Source organism: Drosophila biarmipes, chromosome 3R (genome assembly GCF_025231255.1).
Source record: "Drosophila biarmipes strain raj3 chromosome 3R, RU_DBia_V1.1, whole genome shotgun sequence".
Lineage (NCBI taxonomy): Eukaryota > Metazoa > Arthropoda > Insecta > Diptera > Drosophilidae > Drosophila > Drosophila biarmipes.
This window is the reverse complement of record NC_066616.1, coordinates 7,801,475-7,820,064: the sequence shown is the minus strand read 5'-3', so window position 1 is coordinate 7,820,064 and position 18,590 is coordinate 7,801,475. Positions and strand designations below refer to the sequence as shown.

The 18,590-nt window shown below is 43.1% G+C and overlaps 8 protein-coding genes across 9 annotated transcripts; 2 read left to right on the top strand and 6 right to left on the bottom strand.

Annotated features, from left to right (window-relative positions):
* The first annotated feature begins 2 nt into the window (after window positions 1-2).
* Window positions 3-1,301, top strand: LOC108027057 (uncharacterized). Its single transcript, XM_017098266.3, has 2 exons — window positions 3-271; window positions 616-1,301. The coding sequence occupies exons 1-2, from the start codon at window positions 32-34 to the stop codon at window positions 1,234-1,236; spliced, it is 861 nt and encodes a 286-aa protein (XP_016953755.1). The 5' UTR covers window positions 3-31; the 3' UTR covers window positions 1,237-1,301.
* Window positions 1,302-2,340: 1,039 nt separating this feature from the next.
* On the bottom strand, window positions 2,341-3,128 carry LOC108027028 (glutathione S-transferase 1-1). Its single transcript, XM_017098224.3, has one exon. The coding sequence runs from the start codon at window positions 3,040-3,042 to the stop codon at window positions 2,398-2,400; it is 645 nt and encodes a 214-aa protein (XP_016953713.1). The 5' UTR covers window positions 3,043-3,128; the 3' UTR covers window positions 2,341-2,397.
* A 638-nt stretch (window positions 3,129-3,766) lies between these two features.
* LOC108027269 (uncharacterized) lies at window positions 3,767-7,669 on the bottom strand. Of its 2 annotated transcripts, none has more exons than XM_050888777.1 (2): window positions 5,621-6,271; window positions 3,767-4,524 (listed from the first exon to the last, which is right to left on the bottom strand). In XM_050888777.1, exons 1-2 carry the CDS (start codon window positions 6,244-6,246, stop codon window positions 3,810-3,812), a joined length of 1,341 nt encoding a protein of 446 aa, XP_050744734.1. In that variant the 5' UTR covers window positions 6,247-6,271; the 3' UTR covers window positions 3,767-3,809. The 2 variants fall into 2 exon arrangements, with proteins under 2 accessions (XP_050744734.1, XP_016954133.1); XM_017098644.3 differs by lacking the exon at window positions 3,767-4,524 and adding an exon at window positions 7,027-7,669 and having other exon boundaries at window positions 5,536-6,298.
* Window positions 7,670-8,314: 645 nt separating this feature from the next.
* LOC108027267 (glutathione S-transferase D7-like) lies at window positions 8,315-9,104 on the top strand. Its single transcript, XM_050888775.1, has one exon. The coding sequence runs from the start codon at window positions 8,369-8,371 to the stop codon at window positions 9,032-9,034; it is 666 nt and encodes a 221-aa protein (XP_050744732.1). The 5' UTR covers window positions 8,315-8,368; the 3' UTR covers window positions 9,035-9,104.
* Window positions 9,105-9,450: 346 nt separating this feature from the next.
* On the bottom strand, window positions 9,451-10,098 carry LOC127010481 (glutathione S-transferase D6). Its single transcript, XM_050888776.1, has one exon. The coding sequence runs from the start codon at window positions 10,096-10,098 to the stop codon at window positions 9,451-9,453; it is 648 nt and encodes a 215-aa protein (XP_050744733.1).
* A 312-nt stretch (window positions 10,099-10,410) lies between these two features.
* LOC108027230 (uncharacterized) lies at window positions 10,411-12,263 on the bottom strand. Its single transcript, XM_017098563.3, has 2 exons — window positions 11,641-12,263; window positions 10,411-11,167 (listed from the first exon to the last, which is right to left on the bottom strand). Exons 1-2 carry the CDS (start codon window positions 12,253-12,255, stop codon window positions 10,469-10,471), a joined length of 1,314 nt encoding a protein of 437 aa, XP_016954052.1. The 5' UTR covers window positions 12,256-12,263; the 3' UTR covers window positions 10,411-10,468.
* Window positions 12,264-13,439: 1,176 nt separating this feature from the next.
* On the bottom strand, window positions 13,440-15,247 carry LOC108027228 (glutathione S-transferase D4). The gene is given in 4 exon segments (XM_017098562.3): window positions 13,440-14,208; window positions 14,644-14,689; window positions 14,691-14,768; window positions 14,770-15,247. Coding segments are annotated over 4 exon segments (1,248 nt in total). The 5' UTR covers window positions 15,198-15,247; the 3' UTR covers window positions 13,440-13,512.
* Window positions 15,248-15,734: 487 nt separating this feature from the next.
* On the bottom strand, window positions 15,735-18,219 carry LOC108027231 (glutathione S-transferase D2-like). The gene is given in 3 exon segments (XM_017098564.3): window positions 15,735-16,205; window positions 16,208-16,524; window positions 16,656-18,219. Coding segments are annotated over 3 exon segments (1,185 nt in total). The 5' UTR covers window positions 17,279-18,219; the 3' UTR covers window positions 15,735-15,960.
* Between the last annotated feature and the right edge of the window lie 371 nt (window positions 18,220-18,590).

The window sequence follows — 18,590 nt, the reverse complement described above, 5'->3', positions numbered from 1 at the left end:
GGACCAGTTTTTGTTTCGAGATTGATCTAAGATGATGCTACTGAAAGACTGCGGAACCCACTTGCTGTTGGTCCTGGTGCTCACGATACGGGGATCCTTCTGCGTGCCAGTTCTGGATGCAGCTCCTGCGGCGGCCACGCCTAACACCGTCGATGAGGCGGATAACCTGGTCGAGGGCAGTGGAGAGACTGTCACTGCCCCCCAGGCTGCAGCCCCCTCAACAAACAACGAAACTATCCCCGCATCCGCAGACAACTCGGAGGCAGCAGTGGTAAGTTAATAAGAATACTATACCAAATGTAACCTTTAAAATCTATGTCCGATTATTAAGTAACATTTGAAATGACAATGCACAAGATCAGTTTTTTATGTTCAAATATTCAGATGATCAAAATCCTATAAGTATTTACTACGATCCTAGCTCTTTCGCATTGAAAATAAATAACAGTCATTGGTTGAGTACTTTATGTTAGAAAATATATATAATAATATATAAATATATATAGATTGTATAATTGTAATAAATATTTATTAAAATCTATTTAATCCTCCTAATTATTATCATTTAAATTTGTTCAAGTAATAACAATAATAAATATAACATTTTTTCCACAGCCTGACAACGTGGCCAGCGGGAGCAGCATTGATCCCACCACCGTGTACTCGATCACTCCCGAGGCCTTCCAGCAGTACGTGAGTCAGTATGGAGCAGCCTTTGCTCCCTACTCATATCCGGCTCCCGTTGGGGCAGCAGCACCCGGCATTTATCCATACCCTGGACCCATTGTGGTGCAGACGGGCTACGAGGGCTTCCTGATGCCCACCAATGGCGTTGGGCAGTCGGACAGCACCACTGTGGCGGCACCTGCTCCTCAGCCGGCCTCTTCGAATCCCCTGCTGGCCCTCGTCTCCAGTCTGATGCCCACGGTCCTGATGTCCACGCTCCTCCGCATCGCCGCCGTGGTTCTGTCCGCCGTAGGGATCATCCTCTTTGGCGGCGCCATTACCAGTGCCCTGTGCAGGGTCACCCCGATCTGCGATATCCCCGCCAGGGCTGTGAACATCCTGCGCACGGGAGGAGCCCAGGATGTGGGTCGCATGCTGGCTGAGGAGATGACCCCGGAGCGGGTGCGTAGGGCCACGGAATTCGTGCGCAACGCCATCCGGAAGTACCAACAACTGCAGAAGTTGGCCGAGGCCTCGGAGGCGATGACCGAGTTGACCAGTGGGTATTAGGTTTAGTGCTGGCTCGTAAATTAGGTGAAATGCAAAATATACTTTTAATGACGCTATACAAACGAGATCATCTTTTTCTGTCACATGGGGGGTGCGGAGATACCCAAACATAATTTTAAATTGGATCAGTTGCTCTTATTTTTGAAGGCAATATTTTGCAAAAATATAATGGCAATGGAATTGGTGTATCAAAATAGTATATAAATAAATCCTTGCCTATAGTTTACCATCGTATATAGATTTTAATCTTAGCGGTATGTTACTTCTAGAATTGATCTTCCAACCCTCTGTCGCTTTTTATGGCGCACACTGAGCAATGTAAAATATGTTAGCAATTGCACATGTAATTTGTATTCGCTCAATGCCACAAGAAGCACGTTTGTTAGCTAACTAAGCCTGCGATTGTTCTAACAGTCGACCGGTCAATGGCCCAGTCCACTCGTATTTCCCGGGGGGAAAGGGGCCCAAGTGGATTTATATGTAGATACTTTTAGTGAAATCATCGCGTGCGCTCCACTGCAGTGGTGCAATTGCACTTGTCGTGAGGCGCTGGGGGAATTTACAAAGCTAACATTAACACATTTCACTTTCATGAACCATGTCAGAGTTCGGAATTTTAAATATTTCTAACAGCTGATCCATGCATCATTTTACAGATTGGGAGTACAAAAAGATCGCGACTCAGCGAAGTAATTTTTTAACATTTAACAATGGCAATACAGTGAGTACCGAAAGACAAAATACGTTATTAACCACGTTTGCTTGCCCGTAAAATTGTTAAAACCCTATTAATTTGACAACAACGCCGAATTCGTTCGCCCAGCTTTCATACTAAATTTAGAATTATCAAATCCCAAAGCAAGAAGGCAAAAATTAAAAATAAAACTTGTGTTGATAAGGGGAAAAACAATGAAAAAGTACTTGCATATATGGCATATAATCAAAATGTGTTTGCCAAACAATTCAGCTTTATTTTCTGAGTTTTTATCTAGTTGAGTATGACAGGGGCGTACCTATTTTTATCTTTAAAAGTATATCTCATTTCTCATTAATAATTATATTATATTTTATATATTATATTTTATATATATATTATATTATATTATATTATACAATTTAACCATATAAGGTAACAATGAGCTGTTTTCAAAACGAAACATCTCAATCGTTCTGGTTCTGATCCTGGACGAACTTCTTGATCATCTGGACACCCTCCCAGTTGTCCTCCCATCCGGGGGTGACTTCCTTGGCATTCTCGTACCACCTGGCCACATTCGGATATTGGCCAATATCGAAGTCGACCACCTCGAAGGTCGAGACCGAGGCCAAAAGGGCAATGTCAGCGATGGTGAGGCAGTCGCCGGCCACATAATCCTGGTCCTCTAGGAAGGTGTCCAGGAGCCCAAAGGCGTTGTCCACTTTCTGCATGGCCTCGGGATCGACAGGCTGTTTGGTCCGAATCTGAGGATAGATGGCCTGGATGAAGCTCTGGAAGAGGGTGCCCATGTCGAAGTAGAGCCGCTGATTGACCACAGCCTTCTTCTCGGGATCACTCGGGTACAGTGAGTCGTCCTGACCGTACTTCTCCACCAAGTAAATTAAAATGGCCCGTGATTCCCAGATGGAGAATCCGTTGTCCACCAGCGTTGGAATGGTGTGCTGGGGATTGAGCTTCACGAACTCCGGCTTTAGTTGCTCCCCGTCCATGACCTTCAATAGCTTCATATTGAGGTCAAGTCCAAGCGCCTTTGCTGTCATTATGACGGAGCGGCAAGGAGCCGAGCAAGGATGGTAGTAAAAGTCCATGATGAAAGTCCTGCGCGATTGTTACCCACAACTGACCGCCGCGGAATAATTCCAACAGCTTTTATAGCCACAGCGAAGGGAGCCCGAAATCAAATCGATTTCCATATATAGTCATCCAGTGTCGTGCGACTTTCCCGAGCGGCAGCCTTATCGGTGATAACGATCCAAAGTAATTAGAAGTGTATAGCTAATGTTCGGGTAATGAATGTACTAAGTATACTATATACCCTTAGGCTGACATGCGTGCTAAAGTTACGGCCACCAACTGAAATTTACCTAAAAATGTCATTGCTTTTGATTGTATACATCACTCAAGTAATTACACATTAATGGTAGGTCGTCAGAGCGAAAAAGACAGAGGTCAATGTTAAGGGGGTCAGAAAATCGAATACTTTATAATAGTTTAGTAATATAAAAGAGATAGCCTTACAATTAGAAATTATTTTATGTTTGAGGAATAAAATTGTTTGTCGTATATGACTTAACGATCTCATGGCTTCCTTGCCCTTGAGCAGCAAGTTTAGATTCGTTCTTATCAGGAACTCTTTTGCTTTGGTTTTCGACTATCAAACAATTATCAACCATCCCCAGCAACTAGTTCTAGACGATAGGAAATATATAACTCGCAGAGAGAAATAATGGGATTTCCGTATTCCAAATCAGATTGTGGAAGCGTGACCTAAAGTCAGCATGATATAGTCACAAAAAAACAAATAACTTATATGCATTTATAAATCTTTATTTACACTTCCCATTGGGCAAACAAATCACTTCTTTTCGGCCAACTTTTCCTCCAGGAACTTCTTGGCCTGCTTCAGACTCGCCAGGTTCTCCTCCCACCCAGGAGTAACCTTCGGGGCGTTCTTGTACCACCTCACTACATTTGGGAACTTCGCGAGGTCCAGAGGAACGATTTCACTTGTGGATATGGTGGACAGGATGACAATGTCAGCCACGGTCAGTTGGCTGCCGGCCACGAAGTCCTGGCCCTCCAGGAAGGTGTTGAGGTCTCCAAGGGCAGCGTTTACCTTGTCCAAGGACTCCTGGTCTCCCACCTGACCAGTTCGGAAGTAGGGGAAGAAGTACTTGGCCAGGGATTCGTAGAGGGTGCCCATGTCGAAGTAGAGCCTCTGGTTGATCGTAGCCCTTTTCTGGGGATCGTTGGGAAAGAGCGGGGAGTCGGGCTTGCCGTACTTCTCTACCAGGTAGGTTACGATGGCACGAGTCTCCCAGACGGCGAATCCGTTGTCCACCAGGGTGGGAATGGTGTGCTGAGGGTTGATCTTCACGAACTCCGGCTTCAGTTCGTCTCCCTCCAGGGTGTTCACGAAAATGGAATTCAGCTCGACTCCCACAGCCTTGGCAGTCATCTGGACTGCTCGGGTGTTCGGGGAACCGGGCATGTTGTAGAGATCGAGGGTCACCATTGTGGATATTCCGTGTGATGCAGTGGGGTAGACTGAAAAGTAGACTGACTTGGCTCTGGCTGCCGCCTCCTCTTATATAGGTACCAAATTATCAGTCATTACCATGATAATATTCAAATATCGTCTGTCATTCTTAGAGCTCACTTTCGATGCCTTTCGTTGGGTTAAATAAACACAAATTAGCTGTGTCAAAGTGGGCTAGAGCGTACAGCGAATAAAAAATGTTGCATTGCACTGATGGTCAAATAAACTAATCAAATAAAACATTATTTTTTGTAACCCGGATTTACCAGTACAGAAACTTTAGAGCAAGAATAGCTATGAATTTGTTTTATAGCTAGCCGTACGACAATTTATTTTTTTATTTTTAAAACAATTGTATTGGACACAGATGTCACCGGTTATAAAATTTTATAATAAGTCTATATTTTTAGATATAGGTAAATATTTTCTCCGTTAAGAAAGTTCCTATATTAATACTAATTGTATATTCAAATAATAAAACAAGATTTGATTGATTTGTAGCAGATTTTTGTTGAATAGTGTAATCGCCGTCCCATATAAATCATAGTTACGCACTTGCTTTGATTTATTCTCCTATTAAGAATAGCGGTCAGTAGTCGACTAATATTTGCCGGCCTTATCAGATGTTTAAAATTTGTCTGGGCCCCAAAACATTTAAAAAAAATTTTAAAAAGTTTTCGACGCCTAATCGCATTGGTGAGATATTCATACCCCTTCAAATTAGATATTATATTTGTAAGCTAGAGGAAATGTTTTATTTGAGTGAGTCGACTATTAGATACCCGAGACTTTGTTTCATATTACACTTAACATAAAATTCCACGGAATTTCTATTGGCGTGGCAAACAATACCAGTCGAAGGAAGCTCAAAGCCATCTAGCGGAGAGTAGTATTACCACTAACCACTGAAAGCCTAAAAAACATAGTTGGTTGCAGCTTTTTAAGTAAAGGCATTTCCATTTACATTTACGCTGGAATCAATCAAGAAAATCAATCCTACATGTTACATATTTTCCGAAGAATAAGATATAAACCAAATATATAGTCGGTAATCGCAGTATTTTTTATTAATAACTTATCATATTTCAACCATTTACTTCTTCTCAGCGATCTTGTCTTCCAGGAACTTTTTCGCCTGCTCAAGAGTCTGCAGGTTTTCCTCCCATCCAGGAGTAACCTTCGGGGCATTCTTGTACCACCTATCTACGTTGGGGAACTTCTGCAAGTCAAACGAAAACATTGTGACGGTGGACACGGTGGCCAGGATGACGATGTCAGCCACGGTCAGTTCGCTGCCGGCAACGAAGTCTTGACCCTCCAGGAAGGTGTTGAGGAATCCGAAGGCGGAGTTGACCTTGTCCAGGGCCTCCTGATCGCCCAGTTGGCCGGTGCGGAAGATGGGGAAGAAGTACTTGGCCAGGGCGTCGTAGAGGGTGCCCATGTCGAAGTAGAGTCTCTGGTTGATCAGAGCCCGCTTCTGGGGATCCTTGGGGTAGAGTGGCGAGTCGGTCTTGCCGTACTTCTCCACCAGGTAGACGGCGATGGCGCGGGACTCCCAGATGGCGAATCCATTGTCCACCAGGGTGGGAATGGTGTGCTGAGGGTTGATCTTGACGAACTCCGGCTTCAGCTGGTCTCCCTCCATTGTGTTGATGAACTTGGAGTTCAGCTCCAGACCCAAGGCCTTGGCAATCATCTGAATCGCACGGCTGGCGGGAGCCATGGGCATGTTGTAGAGATCCATGTTGGGCATTTCGTTTGAAGCGACTGAGGAGTTCGAGTGGAAAACCAAAACTGATTTCACTCTATCTGGAATACCGGTTTATATAGCAAAACAGCACATGTGTTATCGGCCAAAACCTAGATAATAGTAATAGTGTTCGTCATTATTAGACCTCACTTTTTATGCGTTCCGTATAGATAGCAGCAATCATCTATGACTAAGTGAGCTGGAAAGTAGAAAAGCTTAAGATAATTATGAAGCAATATTTATATGAGTCCTTTTCTTAATCTAGACTCAAGTTATATCCAAATAGATTGCATAAATTTAGTTTGTATTCATCAAAACGAGAAATAAATGTACTCCTACCATAAGCATTTATGAAAGTTAAAACTCGTAGATAAGAAGTTTTTTGTTTTATTATGAGCAGTTATAGATTAAAAGAAGTGTACAATTTTTCATGGCCTTGGTCTTCAAACAAAATAAAAATGTTTTATAACGATTACCACATATTCTTATCATATGGCCAATTATTTCCAGAAGCATCGATTTTGTTGGCAAAAGTTCTTATCTGTTAATATTTAACTGATTTGAATAAAACTCCAAGTGTTTTATTTTGTATTTTATTTAAGACGACTAAAAATGATGCAATAATATGAATTTTAAGCTAATTGAAAAAATGATTCTTTCCATTTACTTTATTTCAGCTCGCTTTTGTTCCGCGAACTTCTGATGCAATAATATAAATTTTCAGCTAATTATAAAAATATTCTTTCCATTTACTTTTTTTCCGCTCGCTTTTGTTCCGCGAACTTCTGCAGCTCCTTAATGCTTTGCAGGTTTTCCTCCCAGCCAGGGGTAACCTTCTGGGCATTCTTGTACCACCTCTCCAGGTTGGGGAACTTCTTCAGGTCGATCGGAGCCATTTCGATGGTGGACACGCTGGCCAGGATGACGATGTCAGCCACTGTCAGTTGACTGCCAGCCAGGTATTCCTGGCCCTCCAGGAAGGTGTTGAGGAAGTCGAAGGCGGAGTTGACCTTGTCCAAGGCCGCCTGATCTCCCGGCTTGCCGGTGCGGAAAATGGGGAAGTAGTAGCTGGAGATGGCATCGTAGAGAGGCCCTATGTCGAAGAACAGGCGCTGGTTGACCACGGCCCGCGTCTTGGGATCCTTGGGAATGAGGGTGTCGGCCTTCCCGTACTTTTCCACCAAGTAGATGACGATGGCCCGAGACTCCCAGATGGCGAATCCGTTGTCCACCAAGGTGGGAATGGTGTGCTGGGGATTGATCTTGATGAACTCCGGTTTCAGCTGGTCTCCCGCCTGGGTGTTCATGAACTTGGAGTTCAGCTGGACTCCCACGGCCTTCGCGGTCATCTGGACAGCACGAGTGCTCGCGGTTCCAGGCATGTTGTAAAGATCCAAAGTAGACATGGTGGATTATACGTTCTTGGCGTCGGGTTGCAAGAAATAACTGATGGAGAAACACCTGGTGGCCCTTTTTATATAGCAAAACTGCAAGTTAAATTATCTGTCATTGCTTCGATAAAGTACCAATACTGAATGTCATCACCAAGATAAAATTCACGCAAGTAACGGAGATTTAGAGCTACCACTGGGTCAACTAGAAGCTAGTCAACTAAGTTATATTGCTGGAAAGAGCTAGAAGACCTCAGAAAGGCATCAATATAACTTTATTAAAATTTTGTATCTGATTTGCAGATTAAAACATAACAGAATATAATATTTTATTGTATAGATAAACATTTGTAAATTTTAATAAAACAAGATATTTTACCATTTTCTTTTATTACCAACATTTATAATTACAACAACAACATCTTATAATTATGTTTCGTTAGATTATTGAAAATAATTACAAAAATGTAAAACTAAAATTTTGTTTTTCATTCGTTAATCGGGTAAATTCCTATCAATAATAAGAAGACTTTTCTCTAAGTGAAACAATGACATTTGTTTGGTGGTGCTTTATCGGAGCACTCACATTATATTGCTAAAAATTTTTCGTAGGGATGACAGATAATTTGTTTGCAATTTTGCTGTATAAAAGGGCCACCAACTGCTACTCAAACAGTTAATTTTTTACCAACCACCACAGAAATTACAATCCACCCAAGGAGTTACAAACCAGCATGTCTACGTTGGATCTTTACAACATGCCTGGAACCGCGAGCACTCGTGCTGTCCAGATGACCGCGAAGGCCGTGGGAGTCCAGCTGAACTCCAAGTTCATGAACACCCAGGCGGGAGACCAGCTGAAACCGGAGTTCATCAAGATCAATCCCCAGCACACCATTCCCACCTTGGTGGACAACGGATTCGCCATCTGGGAGTCTCGGGCCATCGTCATCTACTTGGTGGAAAAGTACGGGAAGGCCGACACCCTCATTCCCAAGGATCCCAAGACGCGGGCCGTGGTCAACCAGCGCCTGTTCTTCGACATAGGGCCTCTCTACGACGCCATCTCCAGCTACTACTTCCCCATTTTCCGCACCGGCAAGCCGGGAGATCAGGCGGCCTTGGACAAGGTCAACTCCGCCTTCGACTTCCTCAACACCTTCCTGGAGGGCCAGGAATACCTGGCTGGCAGTCAACTGACAGTGGCTGACATCGTCATCCTGGCCAACGTGTCCACCATCGAAATGGCTCCGATCGACCTGAAGAAGTTCCCCAACCTGGAGAGGTGGTACAAGAATGCCCAGAGGGTTACCCCTGGCTGGGAGGAAAACCTGCAAAGCATTAAGGAGCTGCAGAAGTTCGCGGAACAAAAGCTGGCCGAAAGAAACACAAAAGCATAAACTTTAAAAGTAGTTTGTATGTGCAATTTAAATCAGTTAGGATTGAAATAAAAACATGAACAAAATATTATTTTAAAAAAGTATAAAGTGTATTACAAAACAACTTTAAGGAAAGTTGTTTTACAAATTAAGAAAAAAAAAAATATTCTTGAATAATAAAAGAGCAAGCAAACGAAAAGTGATTATTATTGCATAATGACATCGAAAAACTTATTGGCTCCGCTTATGGAATTTATACTTCTTAAAGTTATTTAGAAAGAAAATATAACTCCAAATAATTCTATTTGTTTTTGAAGTTCCACAACTTCTAATAAAATAGAAAAATATTTCTTTATTCGAAAATGGTCATTGTTAAGCTACTTACTTAAACAAAATAAAAGTATAAATAAATATAAATTGTTATTCAATTAAAACATTTACAACTTTTCTATTAAGTTTTCGGCCAAGAATTTTTTGGCATGTTGAATTCTCTCTAAGTTGTCGTCCCAACCAGGGGTAACCCTTTGGGCATTCTTGTACCACCTGACCACGTTCGGGAACTGCTCCAAATCGAAGTCTACCATTTCGGTTGTGGAAACGGTGGCCAAAATAACGATGTCGGCCACGGACAACCGACTTCCGGCCACGTAATCCTGGCCCTCTAGGAAGGTGTTGAGGAGACTGAAGGCAGCAATAAGCTTCCCGAAGCTCTCCTGACTTCCTGGCTTGCCAGTGCGGAGCAGTGGAAAGAAGTACTTGGCAATGGTCTCGTAGAGAGTGCCAATATCGAAGTAAAGTAGCTGGTTGATCCTAGCCTGCTTGTGGGGATCCTTGGGGTACAGGGAATCATCCTTCCCGTACTGCTCAACCAGGTACACAACTATTGCTCGAGTCTCCCAGACGACGAATCCATTGTCCACCAGGGTGGGAATGGTGTGCTGCGGATTTATCTTCACAAATTCTGGCTTAAGCTGCTCCCCCACAAAGGTGTTGACTTGTATCGAGTTGAGTTCCACTCCCACAGCTTTGGCGGTCATCATGACGGCCCGCGTGCTTGGGGAACCAGACATGTTATAGAGATTCATTTCGGGAGCGCCACAGACCCGTCTGACCTGCTTAAATTGGGAAAACAAACTAACTTGCCAGCGGCCAAATTTTCCACTTATCTAGCAAACTTGTTATGAAGCTATCTACCAGCCGATTATAATTATCTGCGTATGAATATATGTCGAGCATGTGTATTTCGTTTGCTTTGGAAATAAGTGTTTGTATGCGATTTGTATGGTTATATTGTTAAATGCAAATTATACAGAATGGTTACTAGAGGCACTAAACAAAAGATATGCTTACATTCTTAAGACAGAACATCTTATACCACTTGAGATAGTAAACTCAGATTTATAGTGAATATAAACATCTTTATTTTACACAAGTTCTACTAAAGACACTGCAAACCTACTTTGCCATCGCCTTTCCGATCTCGAATCTCTGCTTCATCTGCTGAAGACCCTCCCAATTCTCCTCCCATCCGGGAGTTACCTTTTGGGCATTGGCGTACCACCTGGCCACATTGGGATACTTGCTGATGTCGAAGTCTACGATTTCAAAGGTTGATACGGTGGAAAGAATGGCAATGTCCGCCACGGTTAGGTGGCTTCCAGCCACGTAGTCTTGACCCTCAAGGAAGATGTTTAGGAACTTGAAGGCGGCTTCCACCTTCTTCCAGTCTTCAGATGATCCTGGATGTCCGGTGCGTAGAATCGGGTAATAGTACCTTGCCAAAGAGTCGAAAAGCGTTCCCAGGTCAAAGTACAATCGCTGGTTAATCAAAGCCCGCTGTTGAGGATCCTTGGGATACAGAGAATCTTCTTTGGCATACTTTTCCACTAGATAGACGGCGATGGCCCGGGACTCCCAAACCGCGAATCCATTATCCACAAGGGTTGGGATTGTGTGCTGGGGATTGAGTTTCAAGAACTCCGGCGTCAAATGCTCTCCCTTCGAGGTGTTCAAAAGCTTTTTATTTAACTCAATGCCAATTGCCTTGGCAACCATTAGAACTGTTCGACATCCACTACCTTTGGGCAAGTAATAATAGTCCATGTTGAGTACGAAAGAGTGCTTGGTTGTACCTTCTGGAGAGAAGAACGATAACTGATGGATAACAGCTAGGGAACTCAATTATATACCTGAAGAGAATTGGCTATGCTGAAGAGAATTGGCACTATCTCTCTCCATTTTTTTATGTTTGTTTTCACGATTGTAAACTTTATTGTTCGTTGAGATAGTGAAAACATAACCTGATTTCACATGTATTCCCAAAGAAATGGGTGGACTTATTGAGAAAGCAAACTATTAATGGGGCTTATCGTAATACTTCTTTAAGCAACATATCTAAAGGAGACCTGATATTTAAAGGATATTTGATGCGGAAGACTTTTATCAATTTTAAGTAGTTGTTTTCGTCGAACAATGTGACTATGTGAGTTATTGAACATAATGGTTAATAACGTTGGTATTCTTTGCAACCTTATTTTATATTTATTAAACTTTCTTTAAATAAGAATAAATAAAATTATTTACGTGGGTATCTATTTCACAAATGCCGCCTGTCGGGCCTCAAAGACGGCCTTCAATTCCAAAAGGCCACTCCAGTTCTCGTCCCATCCGGGAGCCACCTTCTTGGCATTGGCGTACCATCTGTCCACATTTGGGTACTTGCTGAGGTCGAAATCAAAGATTTCGAAGGTGGAAACGCTGGATAGGATGGCAATATCGGCCACGGTTAGGTGCTCGCCTGCGACGTAGTCCTGACCCTCGAGGAAGGTGTTCAGGTACTCGAAGGAGGTCGCGATCTTCTTGAAGTCCTCGTCAGAGCCGCATTTGCCGGTGCGGTAAAGTGGGTAGTAGTAGTTAGCGAAGCTGTCGTATAGAGTTCCCATGTCGAAGTACAAGCGCTGGTTGACCACGGCCTGCTTCTTGGGATCCTTGGGGAAGAGCGAGTCGTCCTTGCCGTATTGCTCAATCAGATAGACGGCAATGGCACGGGACTCCCAAACGGAGAACCCGTTGTCCACCAGGGTGGGAATGGTGTGTTGGGGGTTCAGCTTCACAAACTCCGGTTTTAATTGATCGCCATTCAAGGTGCTCACTAGCTTCTTGTTCAGCTCCAGACCCAAGGCCTTGGCCACCATGATCACCGTGCGGCATCCACTTCCACGGGGCGAGTAATAGAAATCCATTTTGGCTAATTTTGTATTGTACGCTGGAGAGCAAGACCAGAACTGATTGCCACATTAATTAGCTTCCGCTTTTTATAGCAACACGGTTGTGAAATTACATAAAACGCTGCAACTGATTATAATTGTCTGCTCGACGCTTCTTCAGTGAGCGCTAAACCTTAAACATTGATTGAATGTGGTTGTGAAATTAACCTTTCTCCACTCTCTTATCATTTTTTTATACCCTTGCAGAGGGTATTACGATTTCAGTAAGAAGTTTGCAACGCAGTGAAGGAGACGTTTCCGACCCCCTAAAGTATATATATCCTTGATCAGCGTCACTAGACGAGTCGATCTAGCCATGTCCGGCTGTCCGTCTGTCCGTCGGTCCGTCCGTTTCTACGCAAACTAGTCTTTCAGTTTTAAAGCTATTGGACTGAAACTTTCCAAAACGTCTTCTTTCTTTTGGAGGTTGTATATAAGTCGGAAGCAGCCGGATGGGATTCCATATGTTTTCCAACATTTTTAAACTAGTTCTGAATTTTAAATTTAATTTTTTCAAAATCGGACGACTGTACCATAAAGCTGCCATAGAAACGATCGGAAAAATGGTGGAAAAATAAAATGAAAAAATTATATCATTAGTGTTGTTTGCCGAAGCTAACCTCCTTTCTTGGTTTTTTTTAAGTTATCGACTTTGTGTAAAACGAAAGTTTTTAAGATAATATTGTACTAATCTCTTTTTTTTAACGAAATTTTTGTATTTTTAAAGTGAGTTCACACTACGAGGTTCCTTGTCTTACCCGGCGCTAAAAGTGCGTGTTGTTTTAAAGGCCTGAGAATGTGGACTGACTGTTACACTTCATTGAATGGTCTGTTTTTAAATTGTTCTATTGGTCTTGAGAAAAAAGATTATCCATTATCGCCCAGTGTTGAATTCATAAGTTAAGGATTCAGTTTCAAAAACTCCTTTTTGAAAGGCCTTGAGGCTTTCAAATGCTTTATTTTAATCTGTATTTTGAAAGCCGCTGCCAACATAAAAAAGCGACATCCACTGTCAGCATACTTTGTAATAAAGAGCCTAACCTATTCTGATAGCAGCAAAAACCGCACTTAATCTTATCACTTACCATCTGCTTAAGTTTATTTTACGTACAACGAAGTACTTTTATCCGACGTAGACAACAAAAAAATCATCTTTTGTATGTATTTTTGTATTTTTTGTGGGCAAGTTTATTAAAACTCTGGTGATTAATAAATTAAAATAAAAACACATTTTTACTTAGCACAGGACTTTTGAGCCTCATACATCGCTTTCACTTGCAGCAAGCCCTCCCAATTCTCCTCCCACCCGGGAGTAACCTTCTTGGCGGTGGCGAACCACCTGACCACATTTGGATATTTGCTGATGTCGAACTCAACTACCTCAAAAGTGGACACGCTGGAGAGGATGGCGATATCGGCCACTGTGAACTGGTCACCAGCCACGTAGTCCTGTCCCTCTAAAAAAACGTTCAAGAACTCAAAGGCAGCCTCGACCTTTTTGAAATCTTCGGCAGCTCCTAGCTGTCCAGTTCGGATGAAGGGGTAGTAGTATTTCATGAAGGAATCCTGCAATGTTCCCATGTCGAAGTAAAGGCGCTGGTTGATCAAGGCACGTTTCTGGGGATCCTTGGGAAGGAGGGAGTCGTCCTTGCCGTACTTCTCCACCAGGTAGACGGCGATGGCGCGGGACTCCCAAAGGGAGAATCCATCATCCACCAGGGTGGGAATGGTGTGCTGGGGATTCAGTTTGAGGAACTCTGGCTGCAGGTGCTCTCCCTTCGTGAGGCGCAGCTGCTTCCTGTTCAGCTCCAAGCCCAAAGTCTTGGCCACCATGATAACGGTGCGACATCCACTGCTACGAGGAGAGTAGTAGAAATCCATGTTGGGAGTGCGATTACTGGTGCTATTCTGCTGGACAGCAAAATGGGACTGATTGGGACCACCAGTGGTTCTCTCTTATATAGCGAAATTTTATTTCTCTCTCGAAACGATTATTGCTTGTCACTCTATTTCAATCATCATATGTATCAGGGGGCTCTAAGAATAAACACCAAAGTGCAATAACTTCTTATCGCTGGATTGATATATCAACTAATGGCAACCATGGTCAAACAAAATAAACTTTTTTTCACTCATGCTGAAAACAAACGTTTAAAAAAATATAAAAAGGTATACACTGTGTAGTCTTTTAAAGACTTAACCTTCTAAATTCATTTATGAATTCTTTTTTCAATGATTTTTAATTACCATCTTTCTTTGAGCTTTTAAAGTCTTTTCGAGCACCCATAATTTTTAAATATTTAATTAAACTTTAAATTAGTATCAATATCTTTATTTAAAATGTACACACTATCAAGAAGAGTATTTAGCTTCCTTCTTTTTCTCCTCCACCAGTTTCTTAACACCCAGGGTTTTACTTCCAGCCAGGAGTAATCTCCTTGACTTTGGCGTACCAGTTGGCCACATTGGGGTACTTGCTGATGTCAAGGAATGGCAATGTCCGCCACGGTGTATTGGTCACCGGCCACGTACTCCTGGCCCTCCAAGAAAGTGAAGTCCTCTTCAGTGCCAGGGCCAGTGGAAAACACATTGTAAATGTATTTGGTCATCGAGGGATACATGGAGCCCATGTCGAAGTAGAGTCGTTGATTGATCACCGCCTGCTTCTGGGGATCCTTGGGTTACAAGGAGTCGTCCTTTCCGTACTGTTCGATCAGGTAAACGGCGATGGCACGCGTCTCCCAGAGGGTGAATCCGTTGTCCACCAAGGTGGGGATCGTGTGCTGGGGGTTGATCTTGATGAAGTCCGGATTCAGCTGCTTATCCACTACCTTCTTGTCCAGATCGAGGTCCAGGGCCTTGGCCACCATGAGCACGGTGCGGCAGGCGCTATCACGAGGCAGGTAGTATAGATCCATGTTGGGGACTGCGATCGCTTCGTGCTGCCCGTTCGAGAGGAAAAGGGGAACTGCTGGGGACCCCCACGGGACTCTTCCTATATAGCAATTTTTGTACATATGTACGGCTCAGCAAGAAGAGAACTTTTGCCATGTGGCCATTCCATGTTAATTGACTGTATTCGTGGTAGTGGATAGCTATATCAATTTCGCGAGTTTGTGTTCTCTACGAAGTCCGCGTCTAGAATTTCTGTATGTATACCCCCAAATAAACATATTTAGTTCCCTTGAATTTGCAACTCAAGTAGAAATACACAATTATTAGTTCAAGTGCTTGGGGTTTTGTGGAAGAGCACTGATTCTGAAACCTTGACATAACGTATGTACATTCAATCAAAAAGAAATAAAAGAAAATGGTTATGTTACAAATTTATAAAATCGAAAACAAATAAAATCAGACGTATGTTATAAAATCCTTATGACTCATATAACAGCTATATATGTTAATATCTTCCGATTTTTACATAAGAATATGATAAAAAAAAACCAACAATCTCATAATTATCCAAATTGATATTTATTCACAGTGTTGAAAGCTTCTGATTGAATTGTTTATGTTACTTATGTTATTCTTCAGGCAATCAAAAGAGACTATCATTTTGCGTAGGTAATTCCAGAACCCACATTTTTTCCACCCTTGTAAAAAGGGTTTAAGTTTTAACAATCACTTAATGTTCATTTATTTGACTAAATAACATAAATACATAAAACATCTGAGCGAGAATTACTTTTCAGCCGCCTCACGCGCCTCAAGAAACGCCTTCATCGCCAGCAGGCCCTCCCAGTTCTCGTCCCACCCGGGAGTGACCTTCTTGGCATTGGCATACCACCTGGCGACATTGGCGTACTTGCTGAAGTCGAACTTGGCAATGTCGAAGGTGGAGACTGTGGCCAGGATGGCGATGTCGGCCACGGTGAGCTGGTCGCCGGCCACATAGTCCTGGCCCTCCAGGAAGGTATCGAGGAACCCTTGGGGAGGAGGGAGTCGTCCTTGGCGTATTGCTCAATCAGATAGACGGCGATGGCACGGGACTCCCAAACGGAGAACCCGTTGTCCACCAGGGTGGGAATGGTGTGCTGGGGGTTGAGCTTCACGAACTCCGGCTTCAACTGCTCGCCTTCCATGGTGTTCAGGAGCTTCTTGTTCAGCTCGACGCCCAGAGCCTTGGCCACCATGATGACCGTGCGGCACCCACTGCTGCCTGGCATGTAGTAGAAGAAAAAATGCAAACATCCAAAAATCATTTTCATGTTGAAAATAATGCTGTTTAAAAATGAACTTGTAAGGCTCTAACAAAATTCCCCAATAAATCAGTAACAATCTCCTTTGTGTAGGATGAGTAATTATATTTAATTAAGTTTCTTCTTAAAGCAATAGGTTATCAGAGTATAAGTTACTTGAGAGCGGCAACCTTGGACTCAAAGAAGGCCTTCATCTGCTGCAAGCCCTCCCAGTTCTCGTCCCAACCGGGAGTCACCTTCTTGGCGTTGGCATACCACCTGACCACGTTGGAGTACTTGCTGAAGTCGAACTCGACAACCTCAAAGGTGGAAACGTTGGCCAGGATGGCAATGTCTGCCACGGTGAGCTGGTCGCCAGCGACGTACTCCTGGCCCTCCAGGAAGGTATCGAGGAAGCCGAAGGCGGTCTCGATCCTCTTAAAGTCCTCCTCAGATCCCTTCTTTCCAGTCCGGAACAAGGGATAGTAGTACTTGGAGAAGGCGTCGGTCAGGGTTCCCATGTCGAAGTACAGGCGCTGGTTGACCACGGCCTGCTTCTTGGGATCCTTGGGGAAGAGGGAGTCGTCCTTGGCGTACTTCTCCACCAGGTACACGGCGATGGCACGGGACTCCCAAACGGAGAACCCGTTGTCCACCAGGGTGGGAATGGTGTGCTGGGGGTTGAGCTTCACGAACTCCGGCTTCAGCTGGTCGCCCTCCATGGTGTTCACCAGCTTCTTGTTCAGCTCCAGGCCCAAGGCCTTGGCCACCATGATGACCGTGCGGCACCCGCCGCTACCTGGCATATAGTAGAAGTCCATGCTGGAAGTGCTGATGTATTGCTAGCCTCTGGAGTGGAGAACGAGAACTGGCTACAACCGCGATCGGCAGGTACTTATATAGCAAATTGGGCAAACAAACAACAATCGATGGTTGTGCTTGTATTTTTTTTTATATTTCAAGTGCATATTATCAGATCGTTCTGGTTTCAGCTTTTTGTTGAATACTTGCAGATAAAACAAAACCATCTGAAAGACACTTTTCTAAGTTGGAAGATATTTATTTTAACAATGGAAACTGTAAACCAAAAACTTCCGTAAACTTTGTTTGAAAACACTTATATACAATTTACATACAATCACTGAGGGTGGGTGCAAATGATAACTGTAGGTGCATACTGGCTGTTGTTAATAGCGATAAGCTGTTATCATAAAGGAATTGAAGTGATTTTAAGTGGTGAACTGTTATGAGTCATTATAAGTTATGAGGTATGTAGTGTCAAAATAATCAGATAATTATATTGGGTGCAGCCTAGGTAAAAATAAAGTTATATCGCCCTTGGCATACAAATTTCCGATCCCTAAAATGATTCATCATAAAGGGATGGTAATTTCATAATTTATTTTATATATTATCACTTTCCAATTTTTCCTAGATGAGCAAAGCTTTGTTCCACAGTTCTTTTCAAATGTCTGAATATCTCGTTTGATAGTGCATTCAAAATTCGCCTCTAACATTTATTACATTTGGGTGCCAAGTTGCTTTGGGCTATCTATAGGGTTAATTGAAAAGATAATGTGAACGGAAGCGTGAACACACTGATGCTCAAATTATTAGGTTGCATTTAAATATTTACACTATAAATATAAATAATCTGGTATTTAAACCAAAAGAAATTTAAGGTAGGGGATTTCCAACTTGAGATGCCACAGCTTGAGTCTTTTTTATTTTTATTTGTGCTTTCGAATCCGAGATCAGCGAAGGACTGGAGCCAAGACCAACGCAGCTGTGCACAAAAGAAGATTCGGAAACGGAATCAGAAAATATATATCCAGTAAGTGTGTTGTATGAGTTATAAGGCGGACCGGCAGCCGAACCGATGAAGTGAGAAAAGAGATCTGCGGGGCTCTTGGCCCGTCAATTCTCTTTGCGGCCTGGATCTCTTAGGCCTGCTCTTCATCTGGTCGGGGCTCCTGCCTTTTTTGATTGTGACGCATACTTGGCCAATGCCGTCCAACTGGTTCTCTTGAACCGGGCGGCAAACACTGTGACCTTTCTCTGCATTTCGCGCTACATTTTGGGCCGGCTTTTTAGTGAATTAACCCAAAACCAGTTTTTGGCGAGCCCATTGGG

What these genes read in the sequence shown, in the direction of transcription:
- LOC108027057 (XM_017098266.3), top strand. Translation starts at nt 32, where the DNA reads ATGATGCTACTGAAAGACTGCGGAACCCACTTGCTGTTGGTCCTGGTG. An exon ending in ACAACTCGGAGGCAGCAGTG is followed by an intron (nt 272 to 615) that starts GTAAGTTAATAA and finishes TTTTTTCCACAG; the next exon opens with CCTGACAACGTGGCCAGCGG.
- LOC108027028 (XM_017098224.3), bottom strand. Translation starts at nt 3,042, where the DNA reads ATGGACTTTTACTACCATCCTTGCTCGGCTCCTTGCCGCTCCGTCATA.
- LOC108027269 (XM_050888777.1), bottom strand. Translation starts at nt 6,246, where the DNA reads ATGCCCAACATGGATCTCTACAACATGCCCATGGCTCCCGCCAGCCGT. An exon ending in ACTCTTGAGCAGGCGAAAAA is followed by an intron (nt 4,525 to 5,620) that starts GTTCCTGGAAGA and finishes GGCGGCAGCCAG; the next exon opens with AGCCAAGTCAGTCTACTTTT.
- LOC108027267 (XM_050888775.1), top strand. Translation starts at nt 8,369, where the DNA reads ATGTCTACGTTGGATCTTTACAACATGCCTGGAACCGCGAGCACTCGT.
- LOC127010481 (XM_050888776.1), bottom strand. Translation starts at nt 10,098, where the DNA reads ATGAATCTCTATAACATGTCTGGTTCCCCAAGCACGCGGGCCGTCATG.
- LOC108027230 (XM_017098563.3), bottom strand. Translation starts at nt 12,255, where the DNA reads ATGGATTTCTATTACTCGCCCCGTGGAAGTGGATGCCGCACGGTGATC. An exon ending in GCCTTTTGGAATTGAAGGCC is followed by an intron (nt 11,168 to 11,640) that starts GTCTTTGAGGCC and finishes GTTATCCATCAG; the next exon opens with TTATCGTTCTTCTCTCCAGA.